The 19,050-nt window shown below is 42.5% G+C and overlaps 1 protein-coding gene across 1 annotated transcript in view; it reads right to left on the reverse strand.

Annotated features, from left to right (window-relative positions):
• Nucleotides 1–10,677, reverse strand: part of LOC141509077 (protein-arginine deiminase type-1-like) — a 63,180-nt gene extending 52,503 nt beyond the window's left edge. Inside the window, exon 1 of the mRNA XM_074218292.1 lies at nucleotides 10,472–10,677. Within this exon, the coding sequence (XP_074074393.1) occupies nucleotides 10,472–10,563 (92 nt within the window). The 5' untranslated portion in view covers nucleotides 10,564–10,677. The remainder of the gene's footprint in view (nucleotides 1–10,471) is intronic.
• Nucleotides 10,678–19,050: the final 8,373 nt, after the last annotated feature.

Raw genomic sequence — 19,050 nt, forward strand, 5'->3', positions numbered from 1 at the left:
AGGGAAGGGACAAGAAGGCAGTGCCCCCTTGACCAGGCAGAGTGAGTGGCCACCTCCTAGGAGGGGGCAGGAATCATGGCACCTCTCAGGGGTCCTTCAGAGAGCCAGTTTGGTGTCTGAGCTCAGGCAGGGTTTTCCAGTGCAGTCTCTCCCCCCCCCCCCTTCTCCAGTCCCGTTCCTTCCCCATTCATTAATGAATGAATTAAGAGAAGCGAGTAGGCCAACATCAAAGAGGCAGAGTCAGGTTTCAGCTAGGCCTTTGTCTTCTACCTCCCCCTCCCGGTCTCACCCTCTTTTTCATCTCCTGCTTCTAGCCCCAGGCCTAGCACCTGCTGGGCCCACCTTCCTGCTCGGCAAAGACGTGTCTGTGATGCTAAATGTCTGTCTGATGAACATGTAACTCCTGGGAGCTACCTAGCCCAACCCCTGCCTCCTCCTCCAAAGATCCTGTCATGACTCCTTAAGGCAGGAACCCCCAGGGGCCTGAACTTGTGGCCCAGAAGCCATCAGCCCCAACTTCTGAAAACTTCTTTGCTCTTCCCCAATAAGGGGCATGAATACAAAAGGGAAAGGCAACCAGGAGAGGAGAACTTAAATGATGATTCATAGCAGAAAAGAAGCTGAGAGATCATTCCCTGTTTAACAGATGGGGAAACCGAGGCCCAGAGAGGGAAAGTGACTCAAGTATCATCCTGTCTGAGTGGATAGAATGAAGAAAAGTCCCAGTCTGATACTTGGCAGGGTACTCAACCTCTCTTATCTGTAAAGATGGATAATAACAGCATCTGCCTCACAGGATTGTCATGACGGTCAAATGAGATCATGGGTGTGAGGATCTTTGGAAACTTTATATACATATGTATGTATGTGTGTATGTATGAATTATATCAATTGGAATAAATTTTATAAATGTATATACATTGGGTTAAATTATATGAATTTACATAAATTGGAATGAATTTTATGAATTTATATACATTGGGATACATTCTATGAATCTATAGAAATTGGTATAAAATTATTAAAATTGGGGTAGGAAGTGTGTATTTGATTTCATAGGTGTAGGGAAGTTCCTCTGGCAATATAACTTTTCCGCACCACAGTATTAGAGATTGCCCAGAGCCCCGAGAGGTTAAGTTACTTGCCCAGAGTCATACAGTCAGAAATGTTCTGAACCTTTCTGTCTCTGAGCTGGCAGCTGTTCCTGCTCACTATATCATAAATATGAGATATTATTACTGGCTAAGATGACAGAGGCAGTAAATAATAGAGCTTGGGCTCCAACCCCAAGTAAACCAACTCCAAATCTTATATTTTCCCAGTCATATTGTATGCAAATGGTTACCAACACAGTCACTTCTTCACCTTCTTCCTTCTAGAAAGGCCCCTATGCAGAGGCTGCACTCCTAGGGCTGCCTGAAACAGGGAAATCCAAACCCACTTGTGTTTCCAACAGAGCCAGAGAGAAGCCTAAGGTTGGCTTACCTAGCACATTCACCCAGTCTCCCATCAGACTCTAGACCAGCCTACACCGAGGCAAGAGAAGGTTGCCTATTTGGATTCCACAAACTTTTATAAAGGTTCTGCTGTGTGATTAGCAGTGGGGATGAATAAAAGGAAAATGCTATCATTATCTCTAAGAAAATTAAAGTCCAATGATGGGGGAGGGTATATATACAAAAGGGGCAGGTGTATAAATCTTTATAACATAAGGTGATAGGGATGATAATAATGTTTATCCTTTGTTCTTGAAAAGGACCATAATATCAGGGAGGTGATGCCATGACAAGCGTATGAATTGGATTTGAGTGAGGGGGGTTGTGCTAAGTCACCAGCCTCACTTTCTCCTCCAGAGCCATATGGATCCAGTTCATGGAAATCGACTACTGCAGATGGCATGGGATGCAAGGCAATCAGGAATAAGTGACTTGTCCAAGATCACACAGCTAGTACAAAGGAGGGTCAGGAGATTATTTTGGAAGATGGTAGAAGGAGAGGGTAGCCCTGGGGGTGCCATAGTACAATGGGCCTGGAGTCAGGAATCTTTCTGAGTTCAAATATAACCTCAGACACTTCCTAGCTGTGTGACCCTGAGCAAGTCACTTAATTCTCTTTGCCTCAGTTTCTTCATCTGGAAAATGAACTGGAGAAGGAAATGGCAAATCACTGCAGTATCTCTGCCAAGAAAACCCCAAATGGGTACACAAAGAGCTGGACTTAATTGAAATGACCCAACAACAGCAACATGTGAGGCACTACGTTACAATGGATAACTGGATACAATGACAAATAAATGCAATGGTTCCTGCGCTCAAAGAGTTTACATTCTAATGGGGAGACACCATGGAGATAACTAAGTATATACAAGATGGAGAGAGAATAGATGGATGAAAACACAAGTGGGAAGGACTTCACCTGTGGGGTGGGCTGCGGAAGGGGGTGGAAGACAGAGGAGGTCCTGGAAGGTGAACTTTGAACTGGGTCTTGGAGGAAGCCAAGGAAAGGACAAGAAGCAAAAGCATTCTGGGCATGGAAAACATACAATCAGTACAGGACATAGAAAAGGGAGATGGAATGTCGTTTACAGACAATGCTAGCAAATAAACCAGTATAGGTGGAGGCTAGAGGATGTGGAAAGGAAGGAGGAGCAAACTTGAGCCTTCAGCACAGAGGCAACCTTTGAGATCATCTGGTTCAAGCTTTTCATTGTTAAGATGAGAAAACTGAGGTTTCTAGAGAAGAAGTGACTTAACTTGTCCAAGGTCACAGGTCCTCCAACACCAAATGCAGCATAATTTCTGCTATTATTAGTAGGATGGTTTCACTCCTTTCTAGACTGATCCATTGACTCTACTGAGCCCAAGACAAGTCCTTTCATCTCCCGTTCCCTCTCCACTTTTCAGCTTCCATTTATGTTTTCCATCCATAGAATTTAAGCTTCTTGAGGACAAGGATTGTCTTTTGTTCTACTTATATTTCTATCCCTTTGAAGAGGGCCAATAAGCACTTGATAAATACTTGTGAACGTGATAGCACAGTGGAAAGATCACCAGCCAGGGAAAGTTGCCTGCCCTCCCCAACAGAGAGGTACAGCAAGATCCAGAATGGAGAAGAGGAAGGAGCAATCATAAAATCCTTGATACCTCCACACAACCATCCAGTTCTAATATAAAGAGATTAGGACTCAGAAAACTTGGATGCTAGTTGTACCAGACTTGTGTCAGTGGTGCTGACTAGTTGCCTTCTGTCTGACCTTTCCTCAATCTTTTGTGAGGGGCCCATGAGAAAGGAAAGAGGGCATAGAAAATGGACCAACAAATATGGCACCAAAGGAAAAAAGACTCCATTTTTCCAGAGTGCTGGGAAAACACATGGCAGGGGATACTGAGAGAAAGGGAAGGTAAGAAACTACATACAAGACAGGCAAGATACCCGAAGAGAGACTTATGCATCCAAAGGGTCCTCCCAGGGAGCCATATGTAACAGGGTGGATGCCAGACAGTCCCAGAAGGAGTAAAGAGAAGAAATGTTCCTCTTGAGAAAGAATAATTGCTGAGTTATTATTGAGGAAACTTCAGACTGAAACCAGTCCCTGTGAGCCTAGCAGCTATTTTTCTGAAGAATGAGGGCTATAGATTACACATAATATCCTAAAGTTCCTTCAAGCTTTGACATTTTGTGTTCTCAGGGCCCTCCCAGGTCTGGCATTTCATGTTCTCAGGACCCTCCCAACTCTGACATTCCGTGTTCTAAAACCCTTTTACTCTTTCATTCTATGATCTAAACAAAGTTGTACCTCTTTCCTCAGTCACAGAAAGTAGAGAGTTGACTGTCCCCAATTCAAAAACACAAAACTGGAAATAATTTGTCTGAGAAAAGGGAATTAAGGCATAGAGCTCAAGTCCTGATGGACTTGATAGCCCTGAAGGTCAATCAGTCAGTATTTTATTAATCACTTATTACAAATAAGGTACTGGGTAAGTATTGGGGATACAAAACATACTGGGGGGGGGACAAAAGACAGTCCCTGCCCTCAAGGAACTTATAACCCATGGGAGGGGGAGAAAAACATGCAAACAAATACATACAAGTAAGCTATGGATAGGATAAATAAGAATAATTAAGAGAAGAAAGAAGTAAGAATTAGGAAGGGTTGGGAAAGATTTCCTTCAGATAGGTTTTTAGTTGGGATTTAAAGGAAGACGGGGAAATTGGGTAGCAGAGAGGAGGGAGAGCATTCCAGGCATGGGGGACAGTCAGAGTAAATGTCTAGAATCAGGAGATGGAGTGGAATGTTCATGGAATAGACAGGAGGCCAGTGTCACTGGATTAAAGAGTATGATGTAAGAAGACTGGAAAGGTAGGAGGGAACTAGGTTATGAAAGGGTTTTAATGCCAAACTATTATATATTAGATCCTAGAAGCAATAGGGTACCACTATAGATTACAGAGTGTGGACTGAGGGGGATAAAGAAAGGGGGATGAATGATCAGATCTGAGCTTTAGGAATATCACTCTGATGACTGAATAGAGAATGAATTGGAGTGGGGAGAGACTTGAGGCTGACACACACACACACACGCACACACACACAGTCTCAGCAGCTATTACAATAATCCAGGCCTGAGGTGATGAGGTAGTTCTGGCACTGTCAGAAGAGGAAAGGGGGTATATATGAGAGTGGTTGTAGAGGCGAAATAGGCAAGAGATAAGAAATTCAATAGAAGTGAAATAGAGAAGAGATGTTGCAGAGACTGTAGAAGAAAATGGATGAGTGCTGCAGAGTTAACAATGGAAGAGAGGCTGCAGAGGTGAAATGGATAAGAGAGGCTGAAGAGATGAAATGGTCAGGAGATAAGAGATGGAAGAAAGATGCTGTAGAGGTGAAATAAAGAAGAGAGGCTGAAGAGGTGAAATGGTCAAGAGCTTCTACGTGGTAAAAGGAAAAGCCTTGGTAAAGACTTGGATATGGAGGAAATTGGCAGGGGAGGTAGGGTTGAAAGAGAGGGAGGAGTTCAGGATGACTCCTAGGTTGGAAGCCTATGGGACTGAGAGGATAGTATTATCCTCTACAGTAATAGGGTAAAGAGGCTTTAAAGGAAAGGCAAATGAACTCCATTTTGGACATGTTAATTATGGATCATGGCTCTAAAATTGGAAGGTACCTCAGAAGTCATCTAGATCAACCCCCTCATTTTTATAGGTGAGGAAGTGAAGTGATTTAACCAAAGTCAAAGGAGTAGTAAGTATCATAGAGTTACAGACTAAATGTCCTCTATGGTCCCTTCCCAGGTTTAAATCTGTGATCCTATAAATTGTCAGAGCCCTTAAAAGGTTTAGAAGGGTCACTATGGGAAATGAGAAAATGCTTTGATAAAGGAAAAGCAGAAGGATTGATGAAAAGTGTAAAAGTCCAGCTTAGATCATGTACCTAGAAGGTCTAATGGATAACCAGTTGGAATCCACATGGTTGGTCATCTTTTCTCTGACCCTACTACAGAAGACCAGGGGAAAAAAATGGACTATATATGAACCATGATCTATAAGGCAAGTGCTCAAGGCAAAGGGAAACCAATCTTTGAGGGTATTCCCCCCACATTGAATGAGATGGGGAAAGGACATGCCACCCCCCCATGAACTTGGCCAGTCAGCAGTAGCAGTTAGCCCTCAGGGCTGATGAGAAACACCTGCCAGGCCTGTGGGATGCCAAGGTCCCTGCCACTAAGACATACCTCCCCAGGAGGTGAGAGGGAGAGCTTCTGGTGGGGAGAACAAGTCCAGTTGTTGCCTCTGGCCATCATGGCTCTCAACTAGTGCAGCCATTTGGGAAAAGGACTGGTTTTACTCTCAGGGCACATGAGGTAGCATTCCATACTCTGCTACCAACTAATTGTACCACCTTGGAGAAATCATTTTGCATCTTTGGCCCTTTTGGAAAAGATTTGGGCACATGATAAGACACTAAGGAAAGAGGGAGATAAAAGAGAATGTAATTCTAAAATGGGAGAACCTGGGAGAAGAGGAAAGAAGGCTACAAAGAACAAGGAAGGATACTAAGAAGAAAGGAAAACCTAAGAAGATGGCTCACTCAAGAAAGTGGCAGAGGGCAAAGATGAATATAGATGATCTTAGAATATAGAAGGAACATCCAAGATGGATATTTGAGAGCCAGGGTTGTTAAACCCTCAGGAAAAACGAAAGGCATTGCCAGGCAACCAACAGTGAACCAAAAAAGTCAGAAAGAAGCCAACATAAAGAAGAAAGAGTTCAGTGACAGGAAGTTCCCCTCCAAAAATTAGGAAATGGAGGATTGGGGTGGTAGCAAGAGAAGACAATTCTCCCACAGGATTGTAGCATGATCTCTAAAGTTCCTCCCAGTTCAGACATTTCTAATGTTCTAATGCCCCTTCCATCTAGAATATTTTCTGGTCTGATATTCTATGTTCTAGGTTCCCTGGATGTTATTTATGGGGCATGTGAGGGAAGGGAAGATGCATAGAAAAAGATAAGAGAGGGGAAGGTGAGAGACAGAGAAAGAGAAACAGAGACAGAGGGGAGACCTAGACAGACAGAGAATGAGAGAGAGAGAGAGAGAGAGAGAGAGAGAGAGAGAGAGAGAGAGAGAGAGAGAGAGAAAGGAGTATTCATTACTTTGGGAATGCAAATTGTGGTACCTGAATGTCATAGAATATTACTTCACTGGAAGAAATGAATATTAAGAATTTAGAGAAACATGGGAAGATTTATAGGAATGGGATACAAAATGAAATAAGAATAATTTAAGGAACATTTATATGATGACCACAAGGATGTAAAAGAAAACAAATGGGAAAGCTTCAGAAGTCTGATCAAAGATGAGGAGGGAGATGAACCTCCAGCCTCCCAGCAGAGAGAGATGACTAATACAAGTATACAAGTGCAGAATGATATGTACACTGTCAGACATGGTCAGTTTGTTGACTGTTGTGCTTCTTTGTCCAACAGAGGGTTCCAGGCCGACTCTAGGGAGAGTCATTGGGAAGGGATGGTGATTTTTTCCCCAAAGATCATCCACAAGACATGCACCAAAGAGGAGGGTGGGAAGGGGAAACAAATAGAGGAAGAACAGAGACTGAAGAGGTGAGGCCAGCTGACAAGGGTTAGAGCTCCTCATGGTCTTCTCAGTTTTGTTAATTAACACTCATTAACCTCCTCCACCCCACAGGGTTCTGACTCTGAGCCTTTGGGCTGGCAATTAAGACCAAAATTAGCTGGACTGCATTGTTTGGGGTTTTGTTCAGTCTCAGGCTCTCTCTTTATTGCTATGACAGGGCTGAGGAGTTTGGCCATGGTCCATGCCCTCCAGCTTCTGGGGCAGGGAAGTAGAAGGCCATAGGAAGAGGGGGAACTAGACAGGCTAGAATCATCTAAAATGAATCAGGGGTCATGAGGCAGCTTCCTTGACCCATCTCCCATATGAAACTTCTTGACAAAGTCGTCAGGGCTCCTTTTAGACACCATGGGTAGACAAGACCTGTAAGAAGGAAGATTGTTTTGCTGCCTCATGCTAGGTCTGGGGAGAGTCAACCTGGGAGGCCCTTTAAGAAGATACCACATCTTTGAGCTATCAGACAATTAACCACCGAAACACAAATATTTCTCCAAACTAAGTCCCATTGGCTCCTTTGGGGGTAATTAATCATTTCCCGTGAAGTCACCTCCATGACACCCCATTAACTCTCTCCATGAGCCTTCAAGGTTGGCAAAGTCAGGTGACTGGCAAGCAATGTCCCCAGGAGCCATGCCACCCCCTCATGAACTTGGCCAGTCAGCAGTAGCAGTTAACCCTCAGGGCTGATGAAAAACACCTGTCAGGCCTGTGGGATGCCAAGGTCCCTGCTACTAAGACATGCCTCCCCAGGAGTTGAGAGGGAGAGCTTCTGGTGGGGTAAACAGGCTCAGCTGCTGCCTCAAGCCACCATGGCTCTCAACTAGTGTGGCCATTTGGGAAAAGGATTGGATTTACTGGATTTACTCAGAGAAAATCAAGTAGCATTCCTAACTCTGCTACCAACTAATTGTACCACCTTGGAAAAATTATTTTGTATCTTTGGGCCTCAGCTTCTTTCTTTGTAAAATAAAAGAGTTAGACCAGATGATCCCTTCCACAGAAGGTCATTCCATGTTCTACCTTCACCAACCAGATCTCTCTTCACTGCTCTCCTTACTAGGAACTTCTTCCTTGAGTCTAACCTTAATTTCTAGTTAGAAAACCACTGCCATGACCTTTCTGTTGATGACTTTTCTCATTCCAGACCTCCCTAACCAGGGCTATAAAAGAGTCATCCCCAGGGCCCAGACATTCATAGGATCATTAAGAGTTAGAACTCGAAGGAATCTTAGAGGCATCTAGTTCAATTGCCTCCTTTTACAGGTGAGGCAAAAGAGTCCCAGCAATGATAAGAGATATGCCAAAGGTCTGGTTCAAATCCTTACTGCCCTTCCACAAAGTGCTCTGAATCTCCCTGCCAAACCAGCCAACCACTGAACCAGATCCAGCCAAAAGCAGCCAAGCCCACCCTATCCACTGCTATGTTTGAATTCCACTTCTGATGGGTGCTCTAAAATCCCTGGAGATCTCAAAAGAGTCTGCCCTATAAGGACAGCATCCCTCCTTGTATGGATGAGGAAACTAAGGCACTGAGAAAGTAAAATGCCCAAGCTCACACAAGTACTAAGTGACAGAACCAAGATTTGAACTAAGGTCCTCTGCCTCCAAACCCAACACCTTTTTCATTATACCAAAGAGGAAGAAAGTTAATAAGGTGGCAACAACAAACAAATTGAGTCTCAGAATCAAATGGATTTTCAGAGGCATTCTAATCCAACCTTTGACCCAGCACATCCGCATGCCCTCAATGGTATTCCTCACAAGGGTCACAGGACACAAGAAGAGTTCTCACACTAAATGCTCACAAAATACTGTCCTCCCACAACCCATTGTGGTAGATAGTGTAAGGATTATTCTTCCCATTTCACAGTTGAGAAAATTGAGGCTCAGCACAGTGAAGAGGTTTGCCCATAGTTTCACAACCAGTAAGTCTGCCTTGAACTTATACCCTCTCCCTCCAGCTCTATATCTAAATTGATGGAGGAACTTAGAAAAGGTTCATAGCAGGTGGTCTTGGACTAGTTACAGGATCAGGATAGTGCTGGAAAAGCAAGATTGTGACTCAACCCTCACCCCCCAGAACTCAAAGCCTTTCCACTGAGGTAGGGCAGAGTTAGGTGATGTTCTCCAGAACCAGACAGGGTGAGGTTCCCTCCTCAGGTCAAGTTTCCTCACTCTGGACTCACCTGATCCTTCAACGTGACTATCTTCTCTACCACCAGGACCATTACCCACCCCTGAGGTTCTGATGTGTCAAAGAGCCAGACAATCCTGGATAATCAGAATTGAAGGTATTTTCAAAATATAGAATTTCAGAGATGGAAATGGCTCTTAGAACATAGAATGTCACAGGTGGAAGAACCTTAGAACAAAGAATGTCAGAACTGGAAGAACCCTTAGAATACAGGATGTTAGAACTAGAAAGGACATTAGAACACAAAATGCCAGAGCTGAGGGGACCCTTAGAACACAGGTTGTCCAAGCTGGGAGGGCTCTTAGAACATCGAATGTCAGCCGCAAAGACCCTTAGAATCCAGGATATCAGAGATGGGGGGACCTTTAGAACAGAGGATCAGAACTAGGAGGGTCTTTGGATCATAGGATGTTAATGCTATCAAAATTGGGTTAACAACAATCTAGTCCAATCCCCTCATTTTACAAAGGAGTAAACTGAGTCTCAAAGAAGATAAATCACATTCAAAAGTTGATCACAACTGGTCAATGGTGAAACTGAAACTAGATGCTTTTATGCCCTGATTCCCAATTTAAGACAGAGCCTAAACCAAAGAGACCAAGAGAACTCAAGTTTATCCAAGTGCTGCAAGAAGACAGGAAAATCATGGTGTGTCATCCTTCCTCTCCTATGAATTCCCAGTCCCTTTATCTCCTTATCTCATTAATGCTTTGAGAAACAAACTTCTTGGCCAAGCCCCTGGAAGCTTGGAAATTGTATGGTTCCCTTCCTCCCAGCTCCACAGTCCAATCAATGAGATACCTAGTTTTGAACCCTCCACCCCCACCCCAAGCCATACTCTTCACTATTTTCCTGAGGTGCGATTCTGAAATAGCTGGAAGACTTACTCCCCTCTCTGGCTGGCGCTGTTGCCAACTCCGCCTATTAGCCTGTCAAAACATTTCTTGTGTTTGGCAGCAATCCTGTAAACGTTTCCAGTGGGACAGGTTCACCTGACTGGTGGCAACCTGGAGGATGCTTCCCAAGATCCTCCCAGAGCCTGGAGCTGCTTCTTACTCCCACCCTCATTTCTTGGCAGGTGGAGAGTTCTATGAGGTGAAAAGAGCAAGGCCAGGAAACACTCTTACCCATAGACGTCAACTGAGGTGTCAGTGCCCACCACACAGACAGCATGGGTGGGCTTCTTCAGGGACAGCCGGATTGCTCTCTGCTGGGCCATGCTGACAAGCCTCAGCCAAAAAGGGAGTGGGTGCCTCCCCCTCCGGAGCCAGACCACGGTCCTCCAGGCTCCGGCAGGTGAGGCACACTGAGCAGAGAAGGGATGGAGAGCAGGAATAAGATCTGATCGGGTGCCCTCCTCCGCCTGCCTTTTAATTTCACCCTGTGACCTGATTAGCTACAGCCCTTGTCCCCACCTCCTGGCCCTATGCCCAGGCCTCCATTCTCAGGTCCTAAGATACTGTCTATCTGACACATGAAGAAGTAGAGAAGTTACCTGAAGGAATTGGCTGTGGGGGGAGCTGTGGGTGTGGAGGGCAGAAGGATGGGGTGCCCAGGTCTTCAGGTACGAGGAAAGACTGCAGCTATGAAGAAGGGGGAATCACACAGCTTCAATACCGAAAGGAACCTTAGAGTTCACCTTGTTCAATCCTTTTATTTTAAAATTAGAGAAACTGAGGCTGGAGACAATCAATGACTAGGCTATCTTCACACAGCTAATAAAGAGACTGGAACTCCCTTCCTCAGACTCTAGAAACATGTGCTTTTTCCTCTATACCTGCTTTCTATGAAAACCTCAAGTCATAAACAACTTCATCTAGGACCATTCCATACACACCTCCCCTCCCCACCCCCCCACCCATATGTACAAACAGGCTGGCCCTTCAACTTAGAGCTGGGGATTTGCCTGGGGTCATCTCGATGCTCCCTTCGTGGATACTGGGGTTGAGGGTCTAGGGTCTTCTTTGATCAGTCTCTGGGAAGGACCACAGAGAACTCTGGCAAAAAAGTGGAGGAAAGGAGATGAAGAAGTGATAATAAAAACCCAGTTCTCTTGTTATTCCCTGATCCCCTCCCTAAACAATCCACTATTAAGAAATTATTAAGTGTTTACTCTACATGAGACACTATATAATAGAGATACAAAGAAAGACAAAACATTTGCTTCTTACTTGGGTTAACTTTTAAATGGAGGAAAATGAGCATTCATGTAGGATACAGAGAGTAGATAGAGGAAGATTGTCCTCTTTTTTTTTTGATGGGGGGATGAGACATTGGGAATAAGTGACCTACCCAAAGTCACACAACTAGTGAATATCAAGTGTCTGAGGCTGAATTTGAACTCAGGTCCTTCTGATTCCATGGTGGGCCACCTAGCTGAACCCCTGTTAGAAGGCAATCTTTTTTTTTTCTTTAGGTTTTTGCAAGGCAATGGGGTTAAGTGGTTTGCCCAAGACCACACAACTAGGTAATTATTAAGTGTCTGAGGATTTGAACTCAGGTACTCCTGACTGCTCTACCCACTGCACCACCCAGCCGCCCCAGAAGGCAATCTTTCAAAGAACTTTCAGACAGCATTGATGGGAGGAGGCAACCTCTTTGCTTTATACTCAAAAAATTCCAGACCTGCTGGTTCCTTGTTCTGCTCCATAAAAGCCCAATTTGTTTACCCTTGCCTGTGAAGACCCTCCAGTCTGAAGGGGGAGGAGACTTAGTCTTTGTCAGTGGGGAGTATACTGCTCTGAGTGGGCACCCTAGCCCCTTCCCTCTGGAATCTCCTGAACTAAAGGGGATACCAGAGTCCTTACCTTCAGAGAGCCTCCAGTCCAATAATAGCAACTATTATGAACATATTAATAATAGTGACAGCAGCTCTTAGTGTTTCCATAGCACTTTAAAGTTTACAAAGCACTCTACCAATATGATCCCCTTCAGTCCTCACAACATCTTTGGAAGATAGATGCTACTTTGTTATCCCTACTTTCCAGATTAGGAAACTGAGGCACAGAGGTGAAGTGACCTGACCAGGATCACATAACTAATGAGTGTCTGAAGCCAGATTTGAATTCACATCTTCCTGATTCCATATTCAACATGGGGCCACTTAGTTGCCTCTGTATGTTGTTTTGAGGTTTTCTAAATGCTTGTCCTTGGTTTCCTCATCTATAAAGTGTAGATAATAATAGAACCACCTTCTCAGAGTTGCTATGAGGAAAAGGAGAGAGTAAAAATAAAACTTAGCACACCTTAAAGTGGCACAATTACTATTTTTATTATCCTAACAATAACCCTGGGTGGTGAGGACTACAGTTGTTCTGCCCATTTTTCAAATAATGAAACTGAGGTTTATAGAGGTTAAGGGATTAGCCCATGGATTTACAGCTGTGTGTGCACTTCATAGTTTCTCCAGATCCAGCATTCTTTCCACTTTTCTATGATGTTTTCTAATGGTGGAAGAAGATGGGTTCACTCTTACTCTGAGTAGAGAGTCAGAGCTCTCCCCTTGGGCAGCCCGAGTGTGGGCAAGGAGGGAGGATGAAAGAGGAAGAAGAGAAAGAACACCCACTAAAAAAGAATAAATACTCTTCTTTTTAAGACAGAAGGAGAAGGCTGGCTCCCCACCCCTCATATACCACATCAAAAAAGAAATGTCATACAAGGAGTTCCTGGACTTGGTTTCACCTGTATTCTGAAATCATGATGGATTAGTCTTTAACAGCAGGGAGAGGTTAGCCTGGGAGATTGAGAGTGATGGATGAGGCATCATAACCAGCTCACTTATTTCTGTAGAAACAACAGGTCTAACAGATGGGCCAATGGCCTGAACCAGTAGGAATTGAAAGGCAACCTGGTACAATAGGAAATACTTTTACCTTTATTGTATCCCCCATTCCAAACACTTAACATAGTGTCAAACATATAACAAGGGATTAATAAATTTTCATTGACAGACTGACTTCCTCAAACCCTCACTCCCTTCTCATATAAAATGTCAGGGAGAAGGGAAAAGAGAGGGAACTCTGACATTCTGTGTTCTAAAACTTCTTTCAACTCTGAGATTCTCTTTTAAGGTTCTTACCAGATTTCACATTCAACTATTTTTTTTTTTAGTTTTTGCAAGGCAATGGGGTTAAGTGGCTTACCCAAGGACACACAGGTAATTATTAAGTGCTTGAGGCCAGATTTGAACTCAGGTACTCCTGACTCCAGGGCCAGTGCTCTATCAACTGCACCACTTAGCCACCCCTTCCCCAAGTATTTTTTAAAGACTCTCTAATTCTTATATTCTGTGTTCTAAGGTCTCTCTCAAATTCTGTGCTCTTAGATCTTTCTTAGCTCTGGTATTCTGTGTTCAAATATTTTGTTCAGCTCTGATATTTTATCTGCTAAAGTTTTTTTTTCCAGATGTTTCTTTCTATGCATGTTCTAAGGTCTCTCCTGACCCTGAGATTCTGTATTCTAAGTTCTGATGCTCTATCATTTATTTTTTCAGATATCACATTCTATGCATGTTTTAAGGGCTCTCCTGGCTCTGACATTCTGTGCTCTAAGCTCTGACATTCTAACATCTAATGATTTTTTTCCCCTAGAGATCTCATCCTAAAGTATATTCTAAAGGCTCTCTCAGTTCTGAGATTCTGTAATCTAAAGCCCTTCTCAGTTTTCAAAATTCTGTATTCTAAAGTCAGTCCCAGCTCTGTCAGTTCGAGTTCTAAGAATTCTCCCATCTCTAATATTTTGTGTTTTCAGGTCAGGCTCTAGTCTAACATCCTAAGTTCTCAGAGTTCCAATATTCAAGGGAACTCTAACAACATGAACCTTTTTTACTGATGAAATCTCAGGTCTTGGGGGGAAAGTCTCTTCCAGTTCTGGCATTTTCTGTTCTAATGTTCTGAGTCCCCTTCCAGTTCTAACACCCCAGGATTCTATGAATTAGACATTGGACACTGAATGTGATTATTCCAGTAATGGTGGTCTTTGGTTTTCTATAGCTCTGATCTCCTAAAAGATAGAATCCTTCCCATTACATCGATATCTGCATCCATCCTGAACTCATCAGCCTCTCCACCTGACCTTGGATTGGAGCTATCAGAACCAACAGCAAAGGATAGGTCCATGGTTGGTAGAAGAGAGATTGGTCAAGCAAAGAGGCCATGAGTCTCCCAACACTCCAATTCTGGTAGCATCTAGGTAGGTTTCCTGCTCTATACAAGGTTTGGGAAGGTGTAGGAGCATTCTCTTCCTCAGACACTCAGAACTTTCCATCCTTTTCCCCTCACCACCACCCTTCCCCAAATCCCAGTATTCTAGGGAAAGTAGGATCATGAATGAGGAAGGGGCTAAAGAAGAGAGGCAACAGAGGAACTTTGACTCAGTCTGAGTGGGGGAGAAAGATTCATTCTGGTGATTGCCCCACCAGCCCCAGGTCAGCCATGGCCCTAATGACAGCAAGCCACATGTTCCAGATGTTCCAGTGACTCATTTCTAGAAAAGACCCCAGTGTCAGAAATTACCCAGGGAGAAGAAGGCAAAGGAATGGGATTGACACAGATAATTGGTGGAGGGGAGAAGAACAAAGAGTGTCCAAGGTTCACATCAGAAATCTCCCTGTCCAGGGCTGTTTAGTTCTTTCTTTGGCTAAGATCTCCCATTGCATTCTGGGCCATCTCCAGTCATCCTGATCTATATCTGACCAATGGACCAGGTGGCTCCAGAGGAGAGAGTGAGGCTTGTGACTGACCAGCCCTGCCTCACTTAAATCCAATTCATTTGCAAGTTATATCACCACCTTCCCAATGTCAGGGTCTTCTTTGAGAATGAAGGCCAATAACATTTGGTCCTCTACTGACAGCCATTCCTCTATTGGAGTCTAGATGATGCAGTGGAAATAATGTTTGATTTGAAGTCAAAAGATCTGGGTTTGAATCCTAGTTCTGCTACTTCCTATTTCTCCAGTTTTGTGCAAGTGCCTACCAGTATGAGTAATCATAAATGGAAAGCTAAAAGGGATGTAGAAGTCCCTTATTTTACAGAAGAGAAAACTGACACACAGACATTGGAAGGGGCTTGGTGGGGGTCACACAGCTAGTATCTGAGATGAGATTTGAACCCCAGTCTTCTGTTCTCTCCCTGCCATATTGCTTATATCATGTGGCATTTGGTCAGTCCCTTTATGTACCTGATCTGATGGACCATTGCAAGAATGGCTGCCTCCAAAGTCCTTCACAGTATTGTGGGAAATATCCTAGTCTTCAGATGAACATTAAAAACTTGAGTCAGGAGGCAAGGATGGAGGAGAACCTGCTCCTGCCTCCCTCCTCCATGAATTCTTTCCTAATTCCCACTCACAAGAAATATCTCCTTCCTTAAATTTTCCTACATCACCTTCCATTACCTGGGTCTCTCATTCAGTTAGTCAGTAACCATTTATTAAGTGCTTACTGTATGATAGTTTCTGGACTAAGCACCGGGGGACTCCAAGAAAAACAAAAAAAAAGTCTTCAAATAATTCAATCTAATTAAGAAGACAACATTCAAATAAGCTATGTACGAGATTCGTTAGAAATAAACAACATAACAAAAACAGTAGCAAGAAGGGGGATCAGAAAAAATTTCTTGGAAAAGGTGGGATTTTAGCTGAGACTTGAAGAACCAAGGAAACCAGGAGACAGAAATGAGGAGAGAGAGAGAGGCTTCCAAGCATGGCAGAGAGTCAGTAAAACTGTCCACAGTTGGAAGATGGATGGTCAGGTCTGAGGAACAGAAAGGAGGGTGATGTTACGGATGAACGGGTGTGTTACAGGAACTGTAATATTATATTATTGTGAAATGACTTCACTACTCTGATCAAGATGATGATCTCAGACACATTCCAAAGGGTCTTTGAAGAAAGGGAACTGATAAACTCTAAGTGCCGATGGAAGTTTATTTTTTTACTTTAGTTTTCATTGGTGTTTTCTTTTGCAGCTTGTTAATATGGAAATCTTTTAATTGCTTGCTTTCTCAAGGAGTGGAGGAGAGAATTTGGGACTCCACTTTTTTAATTAATTAATTGATTGATTTTTCCAATTAGATGTAAAGATAATTTTTTCAACATTCAATTTATAAAGTTTTCTACCTCCCACCTTTTCCTCCCCCTACCCTAAGAGTGAAAGTCATCTGATATAGGTTAATCCTGTATGATCGTGTTACATATATTTCCATATTAGGCAGAGAAGGAAGAATCAGAACAGAAGGAGAAATGTCACAAGAAGGAAGACTCCATGGTTCTTTCTCTGGATGGGGATATCATTTTAGAATTGTCTTTGATCACTGAACTGTTGAGAGGAACTGAGTCCACCCTAGTTGATCATTTCACAATGTTCCTGTTAAAGCAGACAAGGGTCTGATTAATATAGAAATAAATTTAACTTAGTTATACATGTATAACCCATATTAGATTACTCATTTGTCAAGGAGAGGGAGGAAGAGAGAAAAATGTGAAATTCAAAACCTTACCAAAAAAAAGTTAGCAGCTTTGTTTGTGGTGGCAAAGAATTGTAAATTGAGAGAATGTCCATCAACTGGAGAATGGCTGAACAAATTGTAGTATGTGTATGTTATGGAACACTATTGTTCTATTAGAAACCAGGAGGAATGGGAATTCAGAGAAGCCTGGACGAATTTGCATGAACTGATGCTGAGTGAGATGAACAGAACCAAAAGAACATTGTATACCATAACAGCAACATAGGGGTGGATGATCAACCTTGATGGACTTGCTCATTCCATCAGTGCAAAAATCAGGGACAATTTTAGGGTATCTTTGATGGAGAATACCGTCTGTATCCAAAGAAAGAACTGTGGAGTTTAAACAAAGACCAAAGACTATTACCTTTAATTTTTTAAAAATTATCTCATTATGTAATTTTGCTATCACTTATATTTTATTATTTTTTCCTTAAGGATATGATTCTCTCTCAACATGATCAATGTATAGCATGAAAACAATGTAAAGACTAATAGACTACCTTCTGTGGGGTTGGAGGGAAAAAAATGAATGTTGAAAACTATTTTTACATGTAGTTGGAAAAATGAATAAATTTATCATTTTTTTAAGTCTACAATGTTCTCCTGGTCCTGTTCACTTTACTCAGCATTAGTTCATGCAACCTTTATCAGATTTTTCTGAAATCTTCTTGGTCATTGATTTTTTTTAGACGCATAGTCCATTACAGCCATATATCACAACTTGATCAGTCATTCCCCATGTGATAAGCATGGCCTCAATTTCCAATTCTTTTCTACCACAAAAAGAATTGCTTTAAATATTCTTGTACATGGGAGTCTTTCCCCCCTCTTTTGTGATTTCTTTGGCATAGGTATGAATCATGTACCCAGTTTGATCTTACCTTGGAAAAGGAGGTCTATGTCTACTTTCTGCCATACTTTTTTCTAGTTTTCCCAGCAGTTTTTGTCAAATAATGGAACTCCAATTTTTTAAATGATTGTTAAAATTTTTTACATGTAATTGGGAAATGTTTAACAAAATAAATTTTTAAAAATAATTTTTAAAAGTTTGTAGAGAAAAGGCAGGAACTATCCTGAGCTCTCCCTAAACTCTTTTAGACAACTTTAAATAATGCCCCAAAATAAATTCTGGAATAGCAGAACCTTCAAAAGGATAGAGTAAAAAACTTTTCCAGTCCAAGACAACTTAGAAGGTTAGCATGTAAGGTCTATTGCCCTGGGGGTAAGAGTGGAATATGGTCCAGAGCATACCTCAGCAAACCGGTAGTAGGTCTTGGGGGTGACTGAATCTTTGGTGGTTTCCAGAGCTCTCAACCCATAGTGGAGGGGGGGAGGTGTCAGACAACCAGTCAGAAGGAGATTACAGGTATCCTTTTGCTGGCACCAGGGTCAAGACTCCGTTGCATTATTCATACCTGGATCTGGGGTCCCAGTCCCAGGGTAAGGAGGAGGAACACAACAGAGCTTGCTGCCACAGGAGAACTGGGACCCTTATCACAGTTTCAGAGCAAAGTGTTTGTGGTCAGTCACAGACTAGTGCATAGGCCAAGAGAGCAAGAACACAAAAACCGAAAACTTACAGGTCCCCAGAATTACCTTTGAAAAACACATAAACATATAAAGTTGAGGAGTGTGTATTCCACTTGGGAAGCAGAGCATCACTTTAGTACAGAATTAAATAGGCTGGGGGGAAATAAGCCAACAGCAGAAAAACATCTTGATTACATAAAGTTAATATGATGACAAGGAAGATCACAACATAAACTCAGAAAGACAACGAAGTCAAAACTGTTACATCCAAATCCTCAAAGAAAAATATGAATTGGCTCCAGGCCAGAGAAGAGTTTAACAAAGACTTTAAAAATCAAGGAAGAGAGATAAAGGAAAAATTGGGAAGAGAAATGAGAGTAATTCAAGAAAATCATGAAAAAGAAACAATAACTTGGTAAATGAGGCAGAAAAATTACTAAAGAAAATGAGTCCTTAAAATCAAAATAGACCAAATGGTAAAAGAGGCATAAAAATCCAATGATGAGAAGAATGCCTTAAAAATGAGTCTGTTATATGTATGGGATGGAGGGTGGGCTGTAAGTTATAAGAATGTTAGATAAATGAGGGAAGGGGCAAATTATGAAAGGTCTAACACACCAAATTTTTTAAGGAATCATGACATTCAATTAATGATAGGGAAAATACA

Source organism: Macrotis lagotis, chromosome 1, assembly GCF_037893015.1.
Source record: "Macrotis lagotis isolate mMagLag1 chromosome 1, bilby.v1.9.chrom.fasta, whole genome shotgun sequence".
In the NCBI taxonomy this organism is placed as follows: Eukaryota; Metazoa; Chordata; class Mammalia; order Peramelemorphia; family Peramelidae; genus Macrotis; species Macrotis lagotis.